We start from the raw sequence: 21,336 nt of genomic DNA on the forward strand, positions 1-21,336 counted from the left end.
GCCAGGCTTGCACACCTTGCACCCTACACACCCCGGGCACACTTGCACAATCTCACCACACCTTGCACACCTTAGCCAGGCTTGCACCCCTTGCACCCTACACACCCCGGCCACACCCTGAACACCCTGGCCATGCTTGCACACCCTAGGCACACCCTGCCCGTCCTAGGCACTAGAGGCACTGACGGGCTCCGTCGGCTCCCCGACTTCCGGGCTTCGGAGAACGACTCCGTTCCGCGGGGCAGCGGGCACGCCCCCCTCCCCCCCCCCCCAGCAGCCGCGGAGGGCGCGGCCCCCGACCAGCCCGGGGCTCCGTAGCTCACGGCCTTCCCCCATTAGTGCGTCCCCCGAAGGCAGGGCCGGCCGGCCTCCCACCGCGGGCCTGGCGGATGCGCAGTGGGAGGCAGGGAGTTGGAACCTGACTTCAGACACTAAGCGCACTGGTCGCTCCGCCATCCGCGGCCTGTTTCGCGGAGCTGATAACGGCACCTGCCGGGTGAGGAGCGCCGGACGTTACAGTGGGGGAGCGCCTGTAGCGCGTTAAGGCGCCGCGCAAAGGCCTGCCTGGGGCGTGCCGCGGCGGCCGGCCCTGGGGAAGCCTGGGACTCCCCCTCCCCCTCCCCCTCCCCCTCCCCCGCAGGACCGAGCCTAGGCCCGAGCAGCCCGAGAGCGCTCGCCAAGCTGCCCCAAGCTCCGGCCCGCCGCGGCAGGGCGGAGGAGCAAGCCGGCGAGAGCCAGGCCGGGCCCGGGAGGGGCGGGGCCGAGACGAGCTGAAGGGAGAAATGGGAGGCGTTGGGCGGGCCCGGGGAAAAGGAAGTGACGTAAGCGGCTCGCGCTACGTGCGCGGACGTGGCGGCGGCGGCGGCGGGGTCGGCGCCGGGGGGGCGGAAGTGGCGGCCGCGCTGGAACTGGTGTTTGTGTTTTGGTTTCGGAAGGCGCCCGGCGGCTGAGCCCGGGGGAGCCGGAGGAGGAAGGGGCGGAGGAGGAAGCGGTTGCGGCGGCGGCGGCGGCCGTGGGCGCCCGGCTCCGGCCGAGGGGGAGGAGCGGCGGGAGGCGGGGACGGAGCCCGGCAGGGGCGGCCCCAGCGGCGCGAGCCCCGCACCGGCCAGTCTGAGGGAGGGAGCGGCGCGAGGAGGCGCAGCCAGGCCGCAGAGGAGACGCCGGCCCCGGGCCTCGTCCTTGAGGAGTCGCCGGCCTCGCCGCGCCAGGTAACGAACTCGGCCGCGCCGTCCCGAGCTGGCCACGGGCCCCAGGGCAGGCCCGGCCCGACCGGTGTCCCCGCTCCCGGCCCAAGATGGTGGCTCGAGGCCCTCCCCGGCCCGGGTCGGGAAGGGCGCCATGGGCCGACCGAACCTCCCCGAGTAGTCCCCGGAGCCTCCCGGCCCGCGCTTCCTGGTCCACCTGTTGGGCTCCCCTTTGGGCTGACGCGGAGTGCGGGCCCTGTGTCTGCGCGGAGCCGGAGCCGACGGACCCTTGCAATGCTCCGCCCCCGATCTCTCCGGGCCTCAGTTTCCTTCTGTGCAAAATGGGGACGGGGCGGATTGCCGGGCTGGGAGGGGCTGTAGGGGGAAGGCTCTGCGGAACCCCAACTGGGTGGGGGGACTTGGAGAAAAACGGTGTGGTCTGTGATGCCAAAAACTTGCTTTGTGCGCGAACCCCGTGGGTTTTTTAAAAAATGAGCCCTCTCGGGGCGCTCCGTGGGGGAGTTCCCTCTGCCGAGGTGGAGCGCAAACACCCAGTTTACTCACTGATGAAATGCTGACTCCACACCCCTTCTAGAAAGATTTTTTTTTAATGTTGTGGTGCTTAAAGAAATTCTAGATAAGCTATCCTGGTCTGTGTTTGAGGATCAAATGAGGTAATATTTGTAAAAGTGCTTTGCAAACCTTAAAATGCTATATCATTGTTGGCCATTGTTATGGACTGAAAAAATTAGCGATTCCTACTTTGTCTATTTTTTTAGAACTTGTTTTTAAAATCTGCTGGAATGGGGGCGGGAGGAAATACCTATGATAAGTTATCATCCACTTAGCCATCTTTTGCATTCTTAAAATATTATGATAAATAATTTAAATATTCTTGTAGCGATGAGGGGTGTGTTGTGAGAGCCATATCTTGTGTAGCCTGTCTTTATTTGTACTTAATCTTGTCCAGCCACCCAATTACATTGAATTAAATCTTTCGGATAAACTTTTTTGCTAACTAGAAAACAGTAAACTTAAAATATCAAAAGTCACAGTATGAAATGCAAACCTCCATTTTTTGTCAGTTAGAATGCCTTTAAAGTCCCAAAGTGTTGAAGCTTCTAGGTCAAATAGTGGATAGCGAATGGGACTAGCAGTTGGAGAAATTTAAGTTCTCTAGCTTCGTTTTATTTGTCTATAAAATGGGAATAGTGACACCTGACAATTCAAGGTTGTCGAGATAAAATGAGGTATTTATTTGTAAACTGCTACAGAAATGTTAGCTCTTAATAACTAGTTACTGACAGTCTAAAAGGCCTAGGTTGATTTTTTATATGAATCTGGCTTTTTTTAGGTAAGTTTTGGAACTACCACAGTAATTTATTCATCTTTAAGTATTCCAACTGAGATTTTTTTATGCCAGTTTAGCAGAGTATCTGATAATTAAGCCAGCATTTATTAAACACCTAATATACAGATAGTAGATAGTGAATAAATGTTTGTTGACTTGACTTGAAGCATTTAACAAGTGCTTCTATTTGCTAGGCACTGTATGTATATAGACCAAAAAACTTCCTCTCCCTCAAAGGGCTTACTGTTAAATAACTAACAAGTTTAAACAGCATCCTTGCTCAGTAATCTAATGTGTAGTTTGACAAACCATAGCACAGTATGTGGGAGTGTTTCGGTTACCGCCGTCATGTCCTAGATAGGTGTGTTACTGCATTTTAAGTCTACTTATTGCATTAGCATTTAATCATTGTCCCCATCATGTGGACACCTAAGTAAGTCCCATTAGTTAAGAATAATTTTTGTAGATAGATGATTCCACATGGTTTTATGGACTAAGAACAATTTGTTTTTCAGTTATGTCTGACTCTTAGGTACCCTGTGTGTTTTTTGGTTTTTTTTTTTTTTTTTTTGCAAAGATACTGGAGTGATTTGTCATTTCCTTCTCCAGTGGATTAAGACAAACAGGTTAAGTGATTTGCTATGGTCACACAACTAGTGAGTGTCTAAGGATTTGAACTGGCTTTGAACTCAGGTCTTCCTGACCCCAGACTCAGCATTAGATACACTAAACTACCTGGCTGTCTTCTTAGAACAAGAGATAATATTTATTCATCATCGAGAGTAGGAGTTGAACAGTGCTTAAATGCAAGACTTACTAGAACAGTGCCTCAAAAATACTTAGAGGTATCTAAGTTCAATAACTTCCCAAGTATCCTATGTAGAGAAGGTAACAGGTCTGGGGTTAAAGTTGGAAGAAAAATTTTTGCTGTCATCCTCAAATAATGCTGTTCACTAATATACTTAAGTTTAAGAAATAGTTTGTAAGGAGAAAAGAAATAGGATGGAGTGGGTTTTCTAACAGAATAATTTTATTTAAACCACTGTACTACCTATACTCCTAGGTGATTTTAAAATTTGTAAACTATATGTTTATTATATTTGTTGTACACGATATTATTGAAAATGTATCTGTAGCAATCTATCTGCAATTATTGATAAAAAGCTAAACACATTTTCGTAGCAATAAAATGCCCCAACAATAGCACAGAGGTGATTTTCAAAAAGTATAATCTTTAACACTTTTAATTGTGGAGTTAAAATTAGTAAAACGTTCTAAATAAATAAAATTCAGAAAATCAAGTTAAATGTCATGCAGTATTAAACTATAGTCATTAAAGATTTTTTTATTTCATGTTTTATAATTTCCTACATTAATAACTTGATATTCATTGTGCTTTTGATTAACAGGTTATTGCCAGTAGAAAGAAAAATATTGACACTTGCATCCTGGAAGTCTACCATTTAAAAACCTGAAGTTAGGGACTTTATTCTAATTTGGACATGGCTAATCGAGGAGCAACAAGACCCAATGGGCCAAATACTGGGAATAAAATTTGCCAGTTTAAACTAGTACTTCTTGGCGAATCTGCTGTTGGAAAATCAAGTCTTGTACTTCGATTTGTGAAGGGCCAATTTCATGAATTTCAAGAGAGTACCATTGGGGGTGAGAATACTTTTTTTTTCCCTACTGAATTTATTTTGATTTGTACACTTGACTTGAATCATGTTTTTGTGAGCTTTGTTATTTATAATCTTTATGTCTGATACCTTTCTTAAGTAAAATATAAGTACCTTCCCTTATAAATGGTGGGTAAAAGGGTGCATGTGTCTAGTGTCTTGCATGTGATTCAGTCACAGAAGCCACTAAGTTATGAAATAAGTATATTATTTTACTTTGATTCCATTAGGTTTACCATGTTGCAGGGTACAGAAGGTTCTACAGAAGATTGTAGATTTAGAACTTGAAAGAAAAGTCATGTTCACCCCCCTCATAGAGGCTTTGGGAGGTAAAGTAATTTACATAGTATTCCCCTGGTTAGAAGTGTTGGAGGCAGAATTTGAACCAAAGTTCTCAGGTTCTTCCTAAAATAACAGATTTCCATTGTATTTTGGCTTTAGCAGTGTGCTATACTAGGAAGAACAGAAGATTTGATTGCTAAAGACCTGCTTTGTGGCTAACCTTGATGACTCTAAAATTTACTTAATTTTTCTCAGACTCTTCTCCCATCTCATAAATACTTTTAGATACTCCAGTTGAATAGCCATGAAAAATCACTTCTAAAACACAAGTGGGATGACTTAGAAGCAAAGTGTGTAAATGTATGTGATTCCAAATTAATGGGGAGAATTTCTAAAAGTAGCTGGACACTTTCTACTTAGAATGATGGAAATATGATCCAATGGCCTCTAAGGTATAAGCCAGCTCTGCTCTAAAATTTGATTTTTCAGTTAACAATGTCTTTTTTTTTTTTTTTAACTTGTTTAGGAAATAAATTAACATATTTTGCCCTGTGCCTGTACATTTTCTAATGGCAGTCAATCCCAGCCTATACATTTGTTAGATAACTTCTTGGTAGACAAATTTTAAAATTCCATATTTCTTTAGGAACGGAGTTTTTTTTTTTTAATATATAATGTTGAAGGTTCTATCTAAGATATAAATAGGACTCAATAGAAGTAAAGGTTAAGCTCTCTTGTAGAGTCCTCTTCCCTTCTCCCTCTTTAATTTGCGTAATTTGGTAGTATATTTCAAATAAGGCAACAAACTTCTGTATTATCTCATTTGATAATAGTTCCTCCTTTGAACTTTTTAATGTTGCTAAGTGTTGTTTACATTTCCATTTTAACATTCTGTCCTTTGCATTAGTTAACTTTCAGTGATGAATACTTGCTATAAAGATTTATAGTTTCCTTAACATCTCCTGTTTTAGATAGTTCAAATCACAACATAAACTGACATTTAAATTCCCATGACAGTGGGTGCTAGGCATTTTCTTAACTATGTGGGTAATTATGAGCAGCAAGGTGGTTCAGTGAATAGGCTCTGGGTCCAGAGTCTGAAAAACCTAAGTTCAAATTCGGCCTCAGGCATTTACCCTGAGCAAATCATGTAACCAAGCATGCCTCAGTTTCTTCAACTGTAAATTGTTTAGTTGGTCGGTTATGTCCAAGAATCGGCAATCCTGGGCACCAACTGTCCTTGGGGTTTCCTTGACAGAGATCTGGGATGGCATTTCCTTCTCTGGGCTATCCTTTTGTCAGGCAGTCGGAGGTTACGGGACTTGTCTAGGATCACACAACTTGGAAGTGTCTGGGACTGGATTTGAACTCTGGGTTTGGGGCCTATTTGTAATCCTCTCAACCTTTTAAGATTATTTGTTATTCTTACTATTTGTGGTAACTTGTCTGAACAATACATATTGCTGTTTCTAAGAAAAGATAGTGACTGACATTCATAACAGTTCTTCATAAACTTACAAGAGGGTGCAATTTGAGGCTACAGAGGGAGAAGGCAAAGGGTCACTAGAATGCGTGCATCTTATCTTCAAGCCCCTTGGAAAGGAAGGTTTTTTAAAAATTAGGCCAAGATGGCTTCTTAAGTGCTTTCTATAAGAGATGACCTTACCTGAGGCAAGAGAGGCTGATGAGCTTGGCCACAAACAGCAAGTGTTAGAACAGTTTGAACCCAGTTTTCTCTGGCTCCAAGTCTATCATTCTATGCTGTACACTGCTTGTCTTTTATTTTCTATTTATGTCCTTCACTTTTGTTGAAACTAGCAATAATTAAGGGTTTGGGAAAGGGAAGTGTGCACGAGCATGTATTGTTAAATTAATATATTACAGAAAAGGGCTGTTAACTATAAGGAACATTAGGGTAGCCTTTGCTCCTATGTCTCTAGTTGCCCAGTATCCATTTAATAGTATATGCTTAATGATTTGTCTCTTCAGTACATATCCTAATTTCTTCTAGATCCATAACTCCTAGAATATCCTAAAGGCAAAAAAGCTTTCATGTTCATTTTGTCTTGACTACTAAATAACAGCTACAGGTGTTCACACCAAGTCACTGTTTAATAAAGGAACCTTAGAATTGCCATCCTTGCATACATATTGTGGTTCCCTCCAAACTTTGCCACATTTCCAGAGAAGCAATTTAATCAGAAAATTGTAGGGGCCAGTTCTTAGAGCTAAATTCAATATCCAGTTTAAAGTACTTGAAAATCTCTTTGAACTCTACTTTTTCAGTATCGGTATATGGAGTAGAAAGAGCAAGTTAAAAGCTGTTATAATAGGATACAGTATATTAGCATTATCTGAGTCAGCTATTTCACAAATTGCTACATATTTAATCAGTCTAATTATTAACATCTTTGTTTAATGCATAACATGGCATCTATCTAGTGTGATGACTTTTATTTTTAGTTTATTTGTAGAATTAATTCCTATTCAACTGTTTGAAATTTAGAGCACAAAAATAATGGATATTCATTAGAGAATTTATTCAAGTCCAATATTTTCATTACTTGGAAATATTATTTATTATAAATATCCATTTATAGAACCTGGATTTGGAAAGGGACTTGAAAGAATTTTTTACTCCAGAGACCAGGAAAGATAGGCCAAATGAAAGTCGCATTGTAAGTAAATAGGTACCAAACTCAAGTCCTCTGACTCCAAGCCAAGACTCTGTACCATATTATATTTTATTAGGAACTACAAGAAAATGTTCTAGACTTTTCTATAGAGTAAATAATAAAACAGATTTTTCTATATAACCATACATGTCCTTTAAAAATGCATTAATTCACTCCTTTTAACATTTCAGGTTCCAAATGTTTCATTCTTATTGTATATCAAATAAAAGTCATTAAGGTTTCATGGAGAGAGAAATCTAGTCCTGAAGTCAGGAAAACCTAGTCTTGCCTTTAACATATACTGGCTGTATGACCCCCAAGAAATCACTTCAGATCTCAGAACTCTAAGCAAATATCTTCAAGACTAAATTGCAGAGTTGGTGCTTGCACACTTTGGTAGAGAGAATCTCTATCATGCAGGACTTCCCTTATTAATAAAATATCAATGCCTCTATCCTTGTCCTGTTGTGAGGTACTCTTCTAGTTACTAAGCATTTGGAGACAAAAATAAAACTCCTTGCCATTTAGGAACTTACATTGTTTTGAATTATTGAGTGATTTGTTGCAAAGGAATTCATAGTTATATGTATGGACATGAAAGTGACTTTCTAAATAAGTGAACATCTAGAAAAGCCAGGTCCAAGTAGTAAGAAATAGATCAGAAGATAGTTTACCTGCTGAAGCAAATGGAAGAATATTAGACCTAGTTCCTCATACTAGAGTATATTGCTGTTTTACTGTTGTGGCCTTTAACATAAGCTTAAGGCAGAGGAGAAGGAGAAATATCCTCCTTTAGAATATCCTCTAATTTCTTTTGTTTCTATTGGGCGTTGTTCTCCATATCAGTATGGTTTTTATTTATTTTAAGAGCGATTAGAGAACAAGAAATAAGAAACAGGCTTTCTCACTAAGAGAAATAAATTTTGAAACAGTTGTACTTATTTGGAGGTTTTGGTTTTAAACAGGACAAATATACTATTAAATTCATTGTCCCCTTTAGAAGGCATATAGTCCCTTGGAATATAGTACATAGTGGAGGAGAGGGTTGAGGGGGAATATATATATAATTTGTTTTCAATTTGCCCCATTCCACTTTGACCTATAAAAGAAAAACTAGTACCTTATATACTTCTAAGGGCTGAAGTCCTTTTCATTTGAGTTGTTGAGATGAAAGCTAGAAGACCACTTGTTGGGTATTACTGTGGACTGATTCTTGTTCAGATAGTTAGGCTGTATAGTTTGTTTTTTAAATTGAATAATTGACTATCTTCTTTTTAAATTTTATTGCTATTTTTGTTTTTACTTCATCTAAATTTCTATCATTTCTTAAATATATTCCTTCCTCATCACTGCTTCAAAGAACCAAAAAGAGGGGAGAGAGCAGCTGGCAAACACATTGACTAAATCTGATAGTATATATAGTGTTCCATGCCAGTAGCACTCCACTTTTGCAAAGAATTGAAGAAGGTACGATTTCACAATATTCTTTTTTTTTTTTTTTAATTTGCATTTTTAGTATCACTTTGTAAATTAGTGGTTACTAAGTATGATCTAAGGTGAGACCCTTTCATTGAGACCACAAGATCAAAATTATTTTCATCATAACACTAAGATGTTTCAATTTTTTTATGATAAATATAGCTAGATATAAATACATATAAACAGGAGCTCTTTGTGGCTTCCTCAGTTTTTAAAAGTGTAAATGAGTACTGAGATCAGAAAATTTTGAGAGCTGCTGGTCTACATTATTTTTCTGATTTATTCATTTCACCTTAAATCATTCATATGTCTTCTTCCCAGGCATCTCTGTGTTCATCATCGTTGTTTCTTATTGGTACAGTAAGAGTACCACATTGTGTTTAACTCACACTGGGCATCTACTTTGTAATTGTTTTCAAGCTTTCATACCTCACAAAGAACTCTAAAGATAGAAGGCAGGAGCCAAGAGTTCTAGTTCTAAGAGGAGTTCTGTGACTTTTAGGAAGTCATTTCAATTAATTTTGCCTTTATTTGTTCCATTATTTAATCAGGCTGACTCTTCATGACTGCATGAACCACAATATCTATGGGGATTTTTTTTTTTAATTTAAATACTAAAAGAAAAAAAAAGTTGCCCTCCACACAAGACTATTATAGAGGATTCAACATAAAACAAAAAATTGCCATTTCAAGAAAACCTACATAATAGAAGCTACATGTTTTCAAAGCTGCCCAACTTTCTTTACTTTCTTGTTGGTTTTCTTTTGTTCTCTGCTGTGTACTTTTTTTCTACTCCCTTCCTCTACCACACTACAAAAGGATATAATTAAGCATGTGTGTGTGTGTATAAATACATATACATATATAAATGTTTGTATATGTATGTATACATAGATATCTGTAAACATAGTCATATACTCATACACACATAAGGACTATACTGTTTATTTGCTCCTATCATTTGTTTCTTTGAAGGTGGCTAGTGTCTTCCTTCATCTGTTGAAATCTTTCCATGTTTCTCCCAGTCTGCCAGCTCATTATTTCCTATACCATAGCAACATTCCCACCCATTTTACATCCTATCTGAGAAATTATTTATGAAAGTTTTTTTTCTCTTAATTTTCTGAATTCGTTCAACCATATCCTCATAATATAGTTTTAAGGTTTAATATTGCTGAATCTAGTTCCTTGACATCTTTTTTCCCCTTTCTTTAAAGTTCCTGACTGTTTGCTCTTCCAAATGAACTTATTATTTTTCTAACTTAATAAAATTATTTTTGAAGCAATTTAATTGGGAAAACACAGAATAAATTAAAGTTGTCATTTTAAAAAATTATTGGCCTTACTCATGAAGAATAAATATTACTTGTTTAGATCTGACTTTATTTGTATCAAAAGTGTTTTATGTTTATGTTCATATAATTTCCATGAGGTTTTCTTTTTTCCCCCAATAGTATTTTATTTTTCTAGTTGCATGTAAAAAATTGTTGTCGTGTTCGTTTTAATAAGATTTTGAGCTCCAAATTTTTCCCCTCCTTTCATACCCCCCTCTCCTAGACAATAAATAATCTGATATAAGTTATACATGTATAGTCATTTTAGACGTTTTTATATTAGTCATGTGAAAGAAAAATCAGAACAAAAAGGAAAAAGCCACAAGAAAGAAAAACCCCCAAAAAGTGAATTATATGCTTCTATCCACCTTGTCTTCATAATTCTCTCTCATAAGGTTTTCTTGGCAGAGATATTAGAATGGTTTGTCATTTCCCTCTTTGGTAGATTAAGGCAGCTAGAAGTTGTGACTTCTCCAGGACCAGAACTTTATCCACTGAGCCTTACTTTTATCAGTAATATGAAGAATTCTTTTACCTTCTAAGATTCTAGGTTCAAAAATCAAGGAATGAGATGTTTCACAAAAGTTAATTTATTGTTTTAAACATCAGGGTTTTTTTTCTCCCCATGGAAAATCTTTTATTATATATATATATAATTTTTATTATAGCTTTTTATTTACAAGATATATGCATGCGTAATTTTTCAGCATTGATAATTGCAAAACCTTTTGTTCCAATTTTTCCTCTCCTTCCCCCCCACCCCCTCCCCCAGTTGGCAGGTTGACCAGTACATATGAAATATATTAAAGCATAAGTTAAATACAATATATGTATACATGTCCATACAATTCTTTTGCTGTACAAAAAGAATCAGACTTTGAATAGTGTACAATTAGCCTGTGAAGGAAATCAAAAATGCAGGCAGAAAAAAATAGAAGGATTGGGAATTCTTTGTAGTGGTTCATAGTCATCTCCCAGGGTTCTTTTCCTGGGTGTAGCTGGTTCAATTCATTACAGCTCTATTGGAACTGATTTGATTCATCACATTGTTGAAGAGGGCCATGTCCATCAGAATTGATCATCATATAGTATTGTTGTTGAAGTATATAATGATCTCCTGGTCCTGCTCATTTCACTCAGCATCAGTTCATGCAAATCTCTCCAGGCCTTTCTGAAATCACCCCACTGAAATCATCTTACAGAACAATAATATTCCATAATATTCATATGCCACAATTTATTTAGCCATTCTCCAATTGATGGGCATCCACTCAGTTTCCAGTTTCTGACCACTACAAAGAGGGCTGCCCTTGGAAAATCTTCTAAAAATCTGGCAACATTTCTATTAAAGAAGGCTACAAATTAGGGTATGGCTCCAAAGATCCACAGCAGTTAATGCGGCATTTGACAGAGGTCAACAGACATTTGGCCCTGTAACCACTTTTTCTTGCTCTTCTTTAGTGGTTACTATCACCTGCAGCCTGAATAATGTGCTAAAGAAAAAGATTTAGTTAAAGTGTCATCATGATGTCTTCCCTGGGTATGGAAAAAGGCATGTCTCTGCAGGAAGATCTCCATGATGATGGCCAAATTGTAGAATTTAAAAAATAATTATAGTTAACGTGACAAGCAAGGCCAAAGGCTTGGCCCTTCAGTGCTCCTGAAGTCCTATCCCTAGCTGCCAATACCTTGGACACCTCCCTAACTCCTAGTCAGATCTCTACAATTGCTACCCTCTTCTACCTCTCTCAGTTATTAAAACATGTCTGGAAGATGGACCTGGGTTCTGGAGTTAGAGATAGCAATGTAGGCAAAAGGGAAAATCGCTCAATTTGAGTTCTAGAAAGAGACTTGAGAAGCCTTTTAGTTCAATATCAAGAATCCTTTCTTACTCTTTTATCTCCTAAGGCAGCTCATTCATTCCCTTTTGACAGCTGTTAGTTTCTGTAGTTTTTTTACACTTAAGTTTGCCTTTCAGTGATTTCCCATTGTTCCTTTCTCTGCCATCCAACCAAGTAATGGTAGTATGTATATCTCCCATTTGACCACCTTTCAAATAAATAGATTGCTATTGTATATTCTCCAAATATTCTCTCTTCCAGACTACTTCATTTCCTTCATTCCATCCACCTGTGGGATGTTATACATTCCTCTCACCATCCTTATTACTGTCTGATAAATAGCATTTATATAGCACATTATTTTCAAAGTACTTTACATGGTCTCTCATTTTATCCTCACAACAATCTTGAAAAATGCTATTGTTAACCCCGTTTTACTAGTGAGGAACCCAAGTCAAATGGTAGGGAGTAATTTCCCCAGGGTTACCACTAGGAAGTGTCTGAAACCAGATTTAAACTGAGGTCTTAACTCAGATATACTGAGGTTTAACACCCAGGCCCAGCACTATCTCCTGAAGCACCCATCTGGCATTCACTTTTATTCATTAAAAAAGAAGTCAAGAATTATAATTTAATCTTTAATTATTATTTAGGAATTAAGAATGGTGATTATTACTGTCATTACCATCTATAACCATGTCACAGTGCTAAATGGACATACAATAACAAAATTTTTGCTTTGCTTGTTAAGAGTTTTTATTATGTCAGGGTGCCTCCTAACAATAGACCTATCACCTCATCCCTCCGAATTTGTTGCAAATCTACTGTAGACCAGAATTCTTGGTAAGCAAATGTATAAGTAATATTTCTATAACGGAAAAATGTTTATGCTTCTAAGCCTAGAACAAAATATAAAGATTTATAATTATTAGAAACAATGAAAGCTGATGGGGGAAGGAGGCATTTGAGGAATGAGAAAAGAATCCTTTCCCTTTTTCCTAGCCTTAACACAAATTTTTCCCAAAAGCAATAAATTGTGTTATGGTGACAAGGAAGATCAAAACATACATTCAGAACAAAACAAAGTCAAAGTTCTTACATTCAAAGCCTCCAAGAAAAAAAAAATTAAGCTCAGGCCATGGAAGAGCTCAAAAGGGATTTTAAAAATCAAGTAAGGGAGGAGAAAAAAATAGGGAAAGAATTGAGACTGGTGCAAAAGGAAATTCAAAAGGCTAAAGGAGGAGAATGCCTTAAAAACAAAATTAGCCGATTGAAAAGGGAGGTACAAAAGCTCACTAAGGAAAATAATTCCTTAAAAATTAGAATTGAGCAAATGGAAGGTAATGACGTTATGAGAAATTAAGGTAACAATAAAGCAGAACAAAAAAAAAATAGAAAAAAATGTAAAATATCTCATTGGAAAAACAACTGGCCTGGAAAATGGATCCAGGAGAGATAATTTTAAAAATTATTGGTTTACTTGAAAGCCATGATCAGAAAAAGATCCTGGACATCATGTTTCAAGAAATTGTCAAGGAAAACTGGAAAACAAGGAAAATATTCTAGAAGGGGAGGGTAAAGTAGAAATGGAAAGAATCCACTGATCACCTCCTGAAAGAGATCCCAAAATGAAAACTCCCAGGAATATTATAGTCAAATTCTAGAACTTCCAGGTCAAGGAGAAAATAGTGCAAGCATCCAGAAAGAAACAATTCAAGTTTAGTGGAGCTACAGTCTGATAACACAAGATTCAGCAGCTTCTATATGAAAGGGCCAGAGGACTTGAATGGAGCTAAAATTACAACCAAGAATCACCTCCTCAGTAAAACTGAGTGTAATCCTTCAGAAGAAAAGGTAGTTATTCAGTGAAATAGAGAATTTTCAAGCATTCATGATAAAAAGACTGAGTGGAAAATTTGATTTTCAAATACAGGTCTCTGGAGAAGCATAAGGAGGTAATCAGGAAAGTGATATCATAAGAGACTTAATTGTTTCATCTGTTTACATTCCTACATGGGAGGATGTTACTTATAAACAGAAGTTTCTCATTATGACAGGAGTATCTATGGGCAGAGAGCATGGATTGAATTTGAAGGAATAATGTTTTTTTCTCATTAGAATTGGCTCAAATAGGAAATAACATACATATTCAATAGGGATATAGAAATCTATCTTAACCTGCAGGAAAATAGGAGGGGAATTAGATATGGGAAAGAGGAGGAATGGTGATAAAAGAGAGGGAATATTGGGGGAAGGCATGGTCAGTAACAAAACACTTTTGAGGGGAACAGGATGAAAGGGGAGAAAGAATAAATGGGGGGAAATGTAGTTAGCAATAGTAATTGTAAAAAGAATTTTGAAGCAAGTTTCTGTGATGAGGCTTAATTTCTCAAGCATGGAGGGAATTGAGACAAAATTTACAAAAAGTAAGAGCCATCCCTTAATTGATAAATGATCAAAAAACAAGATCTGTACCCAAAGGTCTATAAATTCACACATATTCTTTGACCTAACAATACCACTGCTAGGTACAAATACCAAAAAATTTTTAAGGGGAGGGAGGAGGAATGACCAGTGACCTATATGTACAGAGATATTCATAGAAGCTCTCCTGGGCAAAAAAAAAAAAAAAAAAAAAAAAAGGAAATTGAGGGGATGCCCATCAATTGGGGGAGTGGCTCAAAAAACTGGTATGTGATTATGAAGGAATGTTATTGTTCTTTGGGAAATGATGAGCAGGATGCTCTCAGAGGGGGAAAAAAAGATCTGGAAAGTTCATCCATGACTTCTCTAAAAAAAAAAAACTTTAAAATGAAAAATCTTATCCATACACAGAGAAGGAACTGATTGTATATGAATACAGATTGAAGCTTTCTCTCTCTCTCTCTCTCTCTCTCTCTCTCTCTCTTTTCTTCTTCCTCCCTCCCTCTCTTTTTAACTTAATTTTTCTTGAGGGTTTTTATTATTTTCTTTGGGGTGGAAGATCAGTGTTTTCTTTCACAATTTTTATGGAAATGTTTTGCGTAACTTCATGTGATTTCTTAGTTGTGGATGAGGATAAAGGAGAGAAGCTAGATCTCAAAAAATTTAATGTAACTGGGGGAAAATTAAATCAAAAGAAAAATATACTTAATTTAATAAATCAACCAAAAGAACAACAAAAATGTCAAACCGCTCTTTCCTAAAGGTGGTAACAATGGTGAAAAAGGACAGAACTAGGAATTTCTCCATTTCTGCTGGACCACCATCTCAAGTTCTAGGGACTAAGGTTGGGGGAGGGGAGGTCATAAGTGTTTACCCACACACTGATAAGCTATTATACATTGTTGTGGATCCTAACAAATTGGAAATATTTCTAACAATGGCCCCAGCAAAGAGCATGTTTAAGCCAGACTGAATTCAAAAGGGTTTACCACCAGATCAGCCTTTGGGTGATGATTTTTTTTCAGTTGGTGAAAATATTTTTGACATTAGGGAATTTTCCATATTGACATATATATCTATGCTAATAAGCTATATATCCTTGGAATATTAATAAAATTTTTTAAATCAATCTCAAATATCTGAGTCACCAACAAATTTTCAAACAAACATCTCATTTCAAAGTATGTTAGAAACTGAGCTCTATTATAAAATATAACTGGTATCTAAGTATTTTGTTAAAATAACTAATCTCTCCTGGGTTTCAGTTCCAAATGACCATTTGGCTGTTGGACATTTTAAACTAAGCTTTGGGGAGACACCTTAAACTTAACATTTCTAGAACTGAACTCATCTTTCCTCTTATACCTCCTTTTCCAGAATTACCCATTTCTGTCAAAGAGGCTGCTGTCCTTGCTAGTGTCTCAGGTTCATAATTTTTAACATTTATCCTGGACTCCTTTGACTCTCCTTAGCCCAATTTATCAAGAAATTTGCTATATCTTTAGGTTTGTACCTTCATAACATGTCTCTTATCCAACCCCTTTCTACTCATATTGCTACAACTTCAGTTGGGTTTCTAATTATTCCAGCAGCGTCCAAACTACTATTCTGTCATCCAATACATGCTGCTGCCAAAATAATTTTCCTTATGGATAAATCTGATTATGTGATTCTTTTAGTCTGTCAACTCCAATGATATCCTAGATTAAATATAAAGCATGCCTCTTTTGAATTTTTCAAGTCCTGCACTACCTGACCCCCCAACTTACTTTTTGAACCTTGTTCTGTGTCCCACCCTTTTATGATCTGGCCTGTTCCTTTGCCTTTACATTGGTTATTCCTTATGGCTGTAATATACTTCCTTACTTTTTGTGAAAGTCTCTTCCTTTAAGATGTAATTCTTTTTTTTTTTTTAATTATTATTATTACAAATCATTTAACCCTATTTGCCTTAGTTTCCTCATCTGTAAAAATTAACTGGAAATAAGTTCCAATATCTTTGCTAAGAAAACCCCAAATGAGATCTCAAAAAGTCAGAACTGAAATGATAACAATGATTCAGTTCTCTAACTTATTAAATATTTTCTGTAAATATACTGGAGACAGTGCTAGGCATTGGGAATAGAAAGATAATAAGAAACCAGTTCCCATCTTATCCTCTAATGATCCTATACCCACACCACCTCTTTCCCTCATGTTATGAAGTAGTGTAATATAAATAAGCAAATTCAAGTCAGTTTGTAGAAGGATGATGCTAAAAGGAAAATAAATGTTCTGAGAGGTGAGACATAGATTATAGAAATACATAGAGTTGAGAAATCTTATCAAATTTAGAGAACAGCTAACTGTCCAGTTTTACTAGACGGTAGCATTTTTTCAACAGTAAATATGAGATAAAACAGGAAACAAGTCAGAACCAAGTCATAATGCTTTAAATGCCAAGATCAGAATGTGAATTTTATTCTAGAAGCTATGTGTTAATTAAATTTGGAAATTGTGATCAAATAAATGAGATTTTATCATAATTAGGATAATTGTTAAGAGATTTCAGGTAAATAATTTGATATTATTTTTTTCACCAATCTGGAGGCTATATTAAATAATGACTGTTCTTGGGATAGTATTAGAGTTAAAAGGAATCGGAAACCATTTAGTCCAACCCTTTCATTTAACAGATGAGGAAATTGAGTTGGCCAAGAGTGCTAATAGTGTTAGATGGAGGCTATGAACCAAATTGCTCTAACTATACTGTACCACTAATTGATTTTGATTAAGTTTTTGTTGCACCAATGCATGTATAGAAGTAATGTAACAATTCATAATTATGACACACTATTCCTTTTTGTAATGGTTTTGTGATTATAGATGCAACTATCAAATCACCCATATTATAATTAGATTCATGTCAGCCAAGAAATAATACACAAGTTTCATGGCCATCAAACTTTCTTTTCTATAAAAGGAATTTTGATGCCAACTCAAAAAAAAACGTTGAAAGATACATTACTCTTAAATTGTTATTCTAAAGAAGTAATTTATCATCTAAATTTAAATTTGGTCATGAATATAGAGTGATATACTAAAAATATATATAAGATGGGGGACAGTTTTTATGATTGTTCATATTTTTCATGCCAATGTTTGGAAGATTTCATATAGAAAATCCTTCTTTTCCAAAGGGGGAAGTATGTCCTTCAGACACATGTGTAAATGCATAATAGCTAGCATTTTTGTAGCGCTTTTAAGATTTATAAAATCCTCTGTATTTGATTTTATCCCCACAACAACCCAGAGTGGGAAAGAGGGCAAGAGCAGGTTGGTGCTATTATTTCACCAACTCTAAGATGAGGAAATTGAGGCAGAATTTAAGTGACTTGTTCAGAGTCACATGGCTGATAAATGCCTGTCACATAGTAGGAGTTATATAATACTTATATCTCCTCTTCCATCCCTCTGCTCCCCATTTCATCATAGCCAGTTTAATTTTCATAAGAAGGGCAAAAACAATACTTTGACTAACCTTTTTAAATATTTCCCATGGCTCTCCTTTGAAAGAGAAATCTTATCTCCTACTATTGAATTATTACCTGGATGTTCTATACAGGATAAAATGATTTCTTGTAAAACACATGGATCTTCATAAAGTCCTATATCTAAGCTTACCATGTTAATGAAATATTTGGCTGTGGTGGATTGAAATAGATATCAAACAGCATTCCGCCCTTCGTAAGTGCCTTTCTCCCTGTAATGACAGTGGCAAAGTAGCAGAAGAAAAGTGCTGGATCAAAGATTTTGCAGTTTGATAGTCCTTTGGGCATAGAGGAAACAATTCTATATGAAATGAGCAGAACTAAGAAAATAATTTATACAAGGAGAGCAACATTGTCAACGATAATGACAAAATGAACAAACAAAAATGAAAAATTTATGAATTCTGATCAATGTATTCTCTCTCCAGAAAATCTCCAATGAACTTCTTGATAAAACAGTGGACACATTATATTATATATGTGCCCCAAAAGAGACACATATTGTAGAACATGGGCACCATATGGTTTTGTTTTCCTTAACTGTGTTTCAAAGATTTTGTGGTTTTTTTCTCTCTTCCTTCACCTCCCCCCATTTTCTTGGTTTTTATTGGAGAAGAGGAGCATAGCAGTAGTGATGCCAAAAGAGGGAAGTTGGAATGTTTTGTTTTGTTTCAATGTTTAGAAGGAAGTATCTAAGGAGGATGGTTTTGAAAGTAATATATAGAATTTATTGCATTCCTTCTTTTTGGAAGCAGTATGATATCGAGTGATATGAAACAAATTGTGGTATATTCTTTTGTCTTTTGAATGTTTGGGGAAGGGGGGTGTATTTTTTTATCTTCAAAATTAAAAATAAACACTTGATGAGCATCTTTCTCAGACAACACTAAGACCAAACTAGTTTAGAATGTAAACTCATTTGTAAAAGTTACAGAGAAGTAAGAATAGAAGTTCATCAATATTATCTCATAAAGAAAGAAGCAGTGGAATCTTAAACTTGGGTTGGCAAGAGATCTAACTAAGCAGTTACTTCAAGGACATTTAAAAGTGAAGGTAGAAGGAGGGGAACATAAAGAATACATATGGAAAAGGACTGCAAGGATTTAAGCTATCACATTTAACATTGTCTCTGGTATAATTTTAGAAGAAGTAGAAAAGAGACTAAAAGAACAGATGGGAAAAGTAGGCATAATGAAACAAATATACATGGAAGGAATCTGCATAATGGAACATAATCAATTGTGAAAGTGTTAGGATTGATTCACAAGGTATTTGAAGGAGCAAAAGATGCCATAGTCAGGGGAAGGAGTTATTAAGTTGGAGTGGAAAAAAAACTTTTAAAATGAGATGAGATGAGGTTCATCTACCTACTCTTCCAGTTATGTAAAAAAGAATTTTAAAAAATGTATCTACACATGCATACTCCATGAGTATTAATGGAAAATAGGCCCAAGTATCATTCCACAAATCTTCACCTATGCATAACTCAAGTACAAGATGCTAGTGCTATTGAAAAATATTTGTTTGACTTTGAAAATTATTTCTTGCATATTTAAGTGTTTATTTTCAAAACATATACATGGATAATTCTTCAACATTAATCCTTGCAAAATCTTGTGTACCAGTTTTCCTCCCTTCCCCTATTCCTTCCCTTAGATGGCAAGAAGTCCAATATTGGTTAAACATAGTAGAAGTATATGTTAAATCCACTATGTGCAGACACATTTTTACAATTGTCTTGCTGAACAAGAAAAATCAAACCAAACTAGGGGAAAAAATAAAATGCAAGCAGACAACAAAAAGAGTTAAAATGCTATGTTGTAAACCACACTCAGTCCTCTTTCTGAGTGTAGATGGCTCTCTTCATCGGAAGATCATTGGAACTAGCCTGAATAATCTCATTCTTGAGAAGAGCCCCGTCCATCAAATTGATCATTGTATAGTCTTGTTGTTGCTGTGTACAATGATCTGGTTCTGCTCATTTCATTCAGCATCAGTTCATGTGTCTCCAGGCCTTTCTGAAATAATCTTGCTAGTCATTTCTTGCAGAACAATAATATTCCATAACTTATTCAGACATTCCCCAACTGATGGGCATCCATTCAGTTTCCAGTTTCTTGCCACTATTCAAAGAGGACTGTCACAAACATTTTTGCACATGTGGGTCCCTTTCCCTCCTTTAAGATTTCTTTGGGATACAAGCCCAGGAGAAACATGCTGGATCAAAGGGTATGCACAGTTTGATAACTTTTTGGGCATGGTTCCAAATCTTACGTATGTTTTGTAGATAAAAAGCTTCCATTGAAAAAAGAAAAGAAAAAGAAAAAAAAATTGTCAGAAAGAATAAAATGCCATCTAAAGAATTTTCTTCTTATCCTCTATGTATACATCAGAATAATTCAAGATTCCTTGCTAGATAATAACAACAGTAACCCTGTTTGACCATTCAGGGAAGGCTTAAAACACAGAGATAAGATGATTGCCAGAGGAGTAAATCAGATCTAGCACAAAGTCCAGGTTGAAGAAGTCTTTCTTTTCTTTGGATGCTCAATATCTACTAACCATTGTAATTTGGACACAAATTTCTGTGCCATCCTTGTGTCCCTTTCCTTTTCCCTTGCCCAGAATTCTCTCTCCTGACCATTTTAGATTGCCATATTGATCTTACTGTCCATTCAGCAGACATTTTCCCTGGGTCTTTGCTTGTTGCCCTGGAAACAATAGAATAGTCATCCTGATTTCTTTAGTGACTTATCCTGACAAATGATCCATTTTTTCTTGTAACATAAGAGTTAGTCATTGTGTGGCACAGCATAATATATTATGAAAGGAGAAAGAGAAATTAGTCAAGTACTGCCAACCACAGGGGAGCTTGTAATACCCAGGTGCATGCATGGATTCCGATTCACAACTGCTTTTCATCCTTCTAAAGATCATTATGATATTTGGCTATCCAGCTCTCCTCAACAACCATTTCAGACTGAATATGTTTTAAATTTCTCTCTCTCATCCATCTCCCTACTCATATGACTCCCACCCACCTATCATTTCTCGTGTAAACAAATGCCTATTGCCTACTAATTGGTCTCCTTGCCTCAGTCACTTCTTACTCTCTCCTCTACACAGGTGCCAGATATTCTGTCAGTTAAATCTTTGTTGCTTCTTAGAGGAAAAAATGCAGTTGAGTTTACCATTTAAAACCTTTCCTAAACTGACACACTGAACCCCTTATCAAAGTAATTTTATTATCATTGTAATCAAACTGGCCTGCTTGCAAGTTCTCAAACTTAGCATTTGATTTGCTGCTTTACTTATTTTGTATGTATTTGTGCCTAGAGTCTGCTTTCTTACCTGGGCCTCAGCGAATGCGCCACTTCTTACTGGGAACCATTGTCTGATTCCCTTGTTGAATAGTATAACTTAATCACTTTGCAGTATTGTGTCTTTCTAGAAGAATATAAACTCTCTGAGGACAACTGTTTATCTTGTTTTTGTATCTCTGATAATTCAGTGAACATTTAATAGGTCCTTAGTAAATACTTGTTGATTGAATTGGA

The 21,336-nt window shown here is 37.2% G+C and overlaps 1 protein-coding gene across 1 annotated transcript in view; it reads left to right on the plus strand.

The window, feature by feature from the left end:
- The first annotated feature begins 1,020 nt into the window (after positions 1–1,020).
- The window catches only part of RAB5A (RAB5A, member RAS oncogene family), a 39,381-nt gene continuing 19,065 nt past the window's right edge, over positions 1,021–21,336 (plus strand). Inside the window, exons 1-2 of the mRNA XM_031940337.1 lie at positions 1,021–1,208; positions 3,945–4,200. Of these exons, the coding sequence (XP_031796197.1) occupies positions 4,038–4,200 (163 nt within the window). The 5' untranslated portion in view covers positions 1,021–1,208; positions 3,945–4,037. The remainder of the gene's footprint in view (positions 1,209–3,944; positions 4,201–21,336) is intronic.

The sequence above is a fragment of the Sarcophilus harrisii genome, chromosome 5 (assembly GCF_902635505.1).
Source record: "Sarcophilus harrisii chromosome 5, mSarHar1.11, whole genome shotgun sequence".
Classification (NCBI taxonomy): domain Eukaryota; kingdom Metazoa; phylum Chordata; class Mammalia; order Dasyuromorphia; family Dasyuridae; genus Sarcophilus; species Sarcophilus harrisii.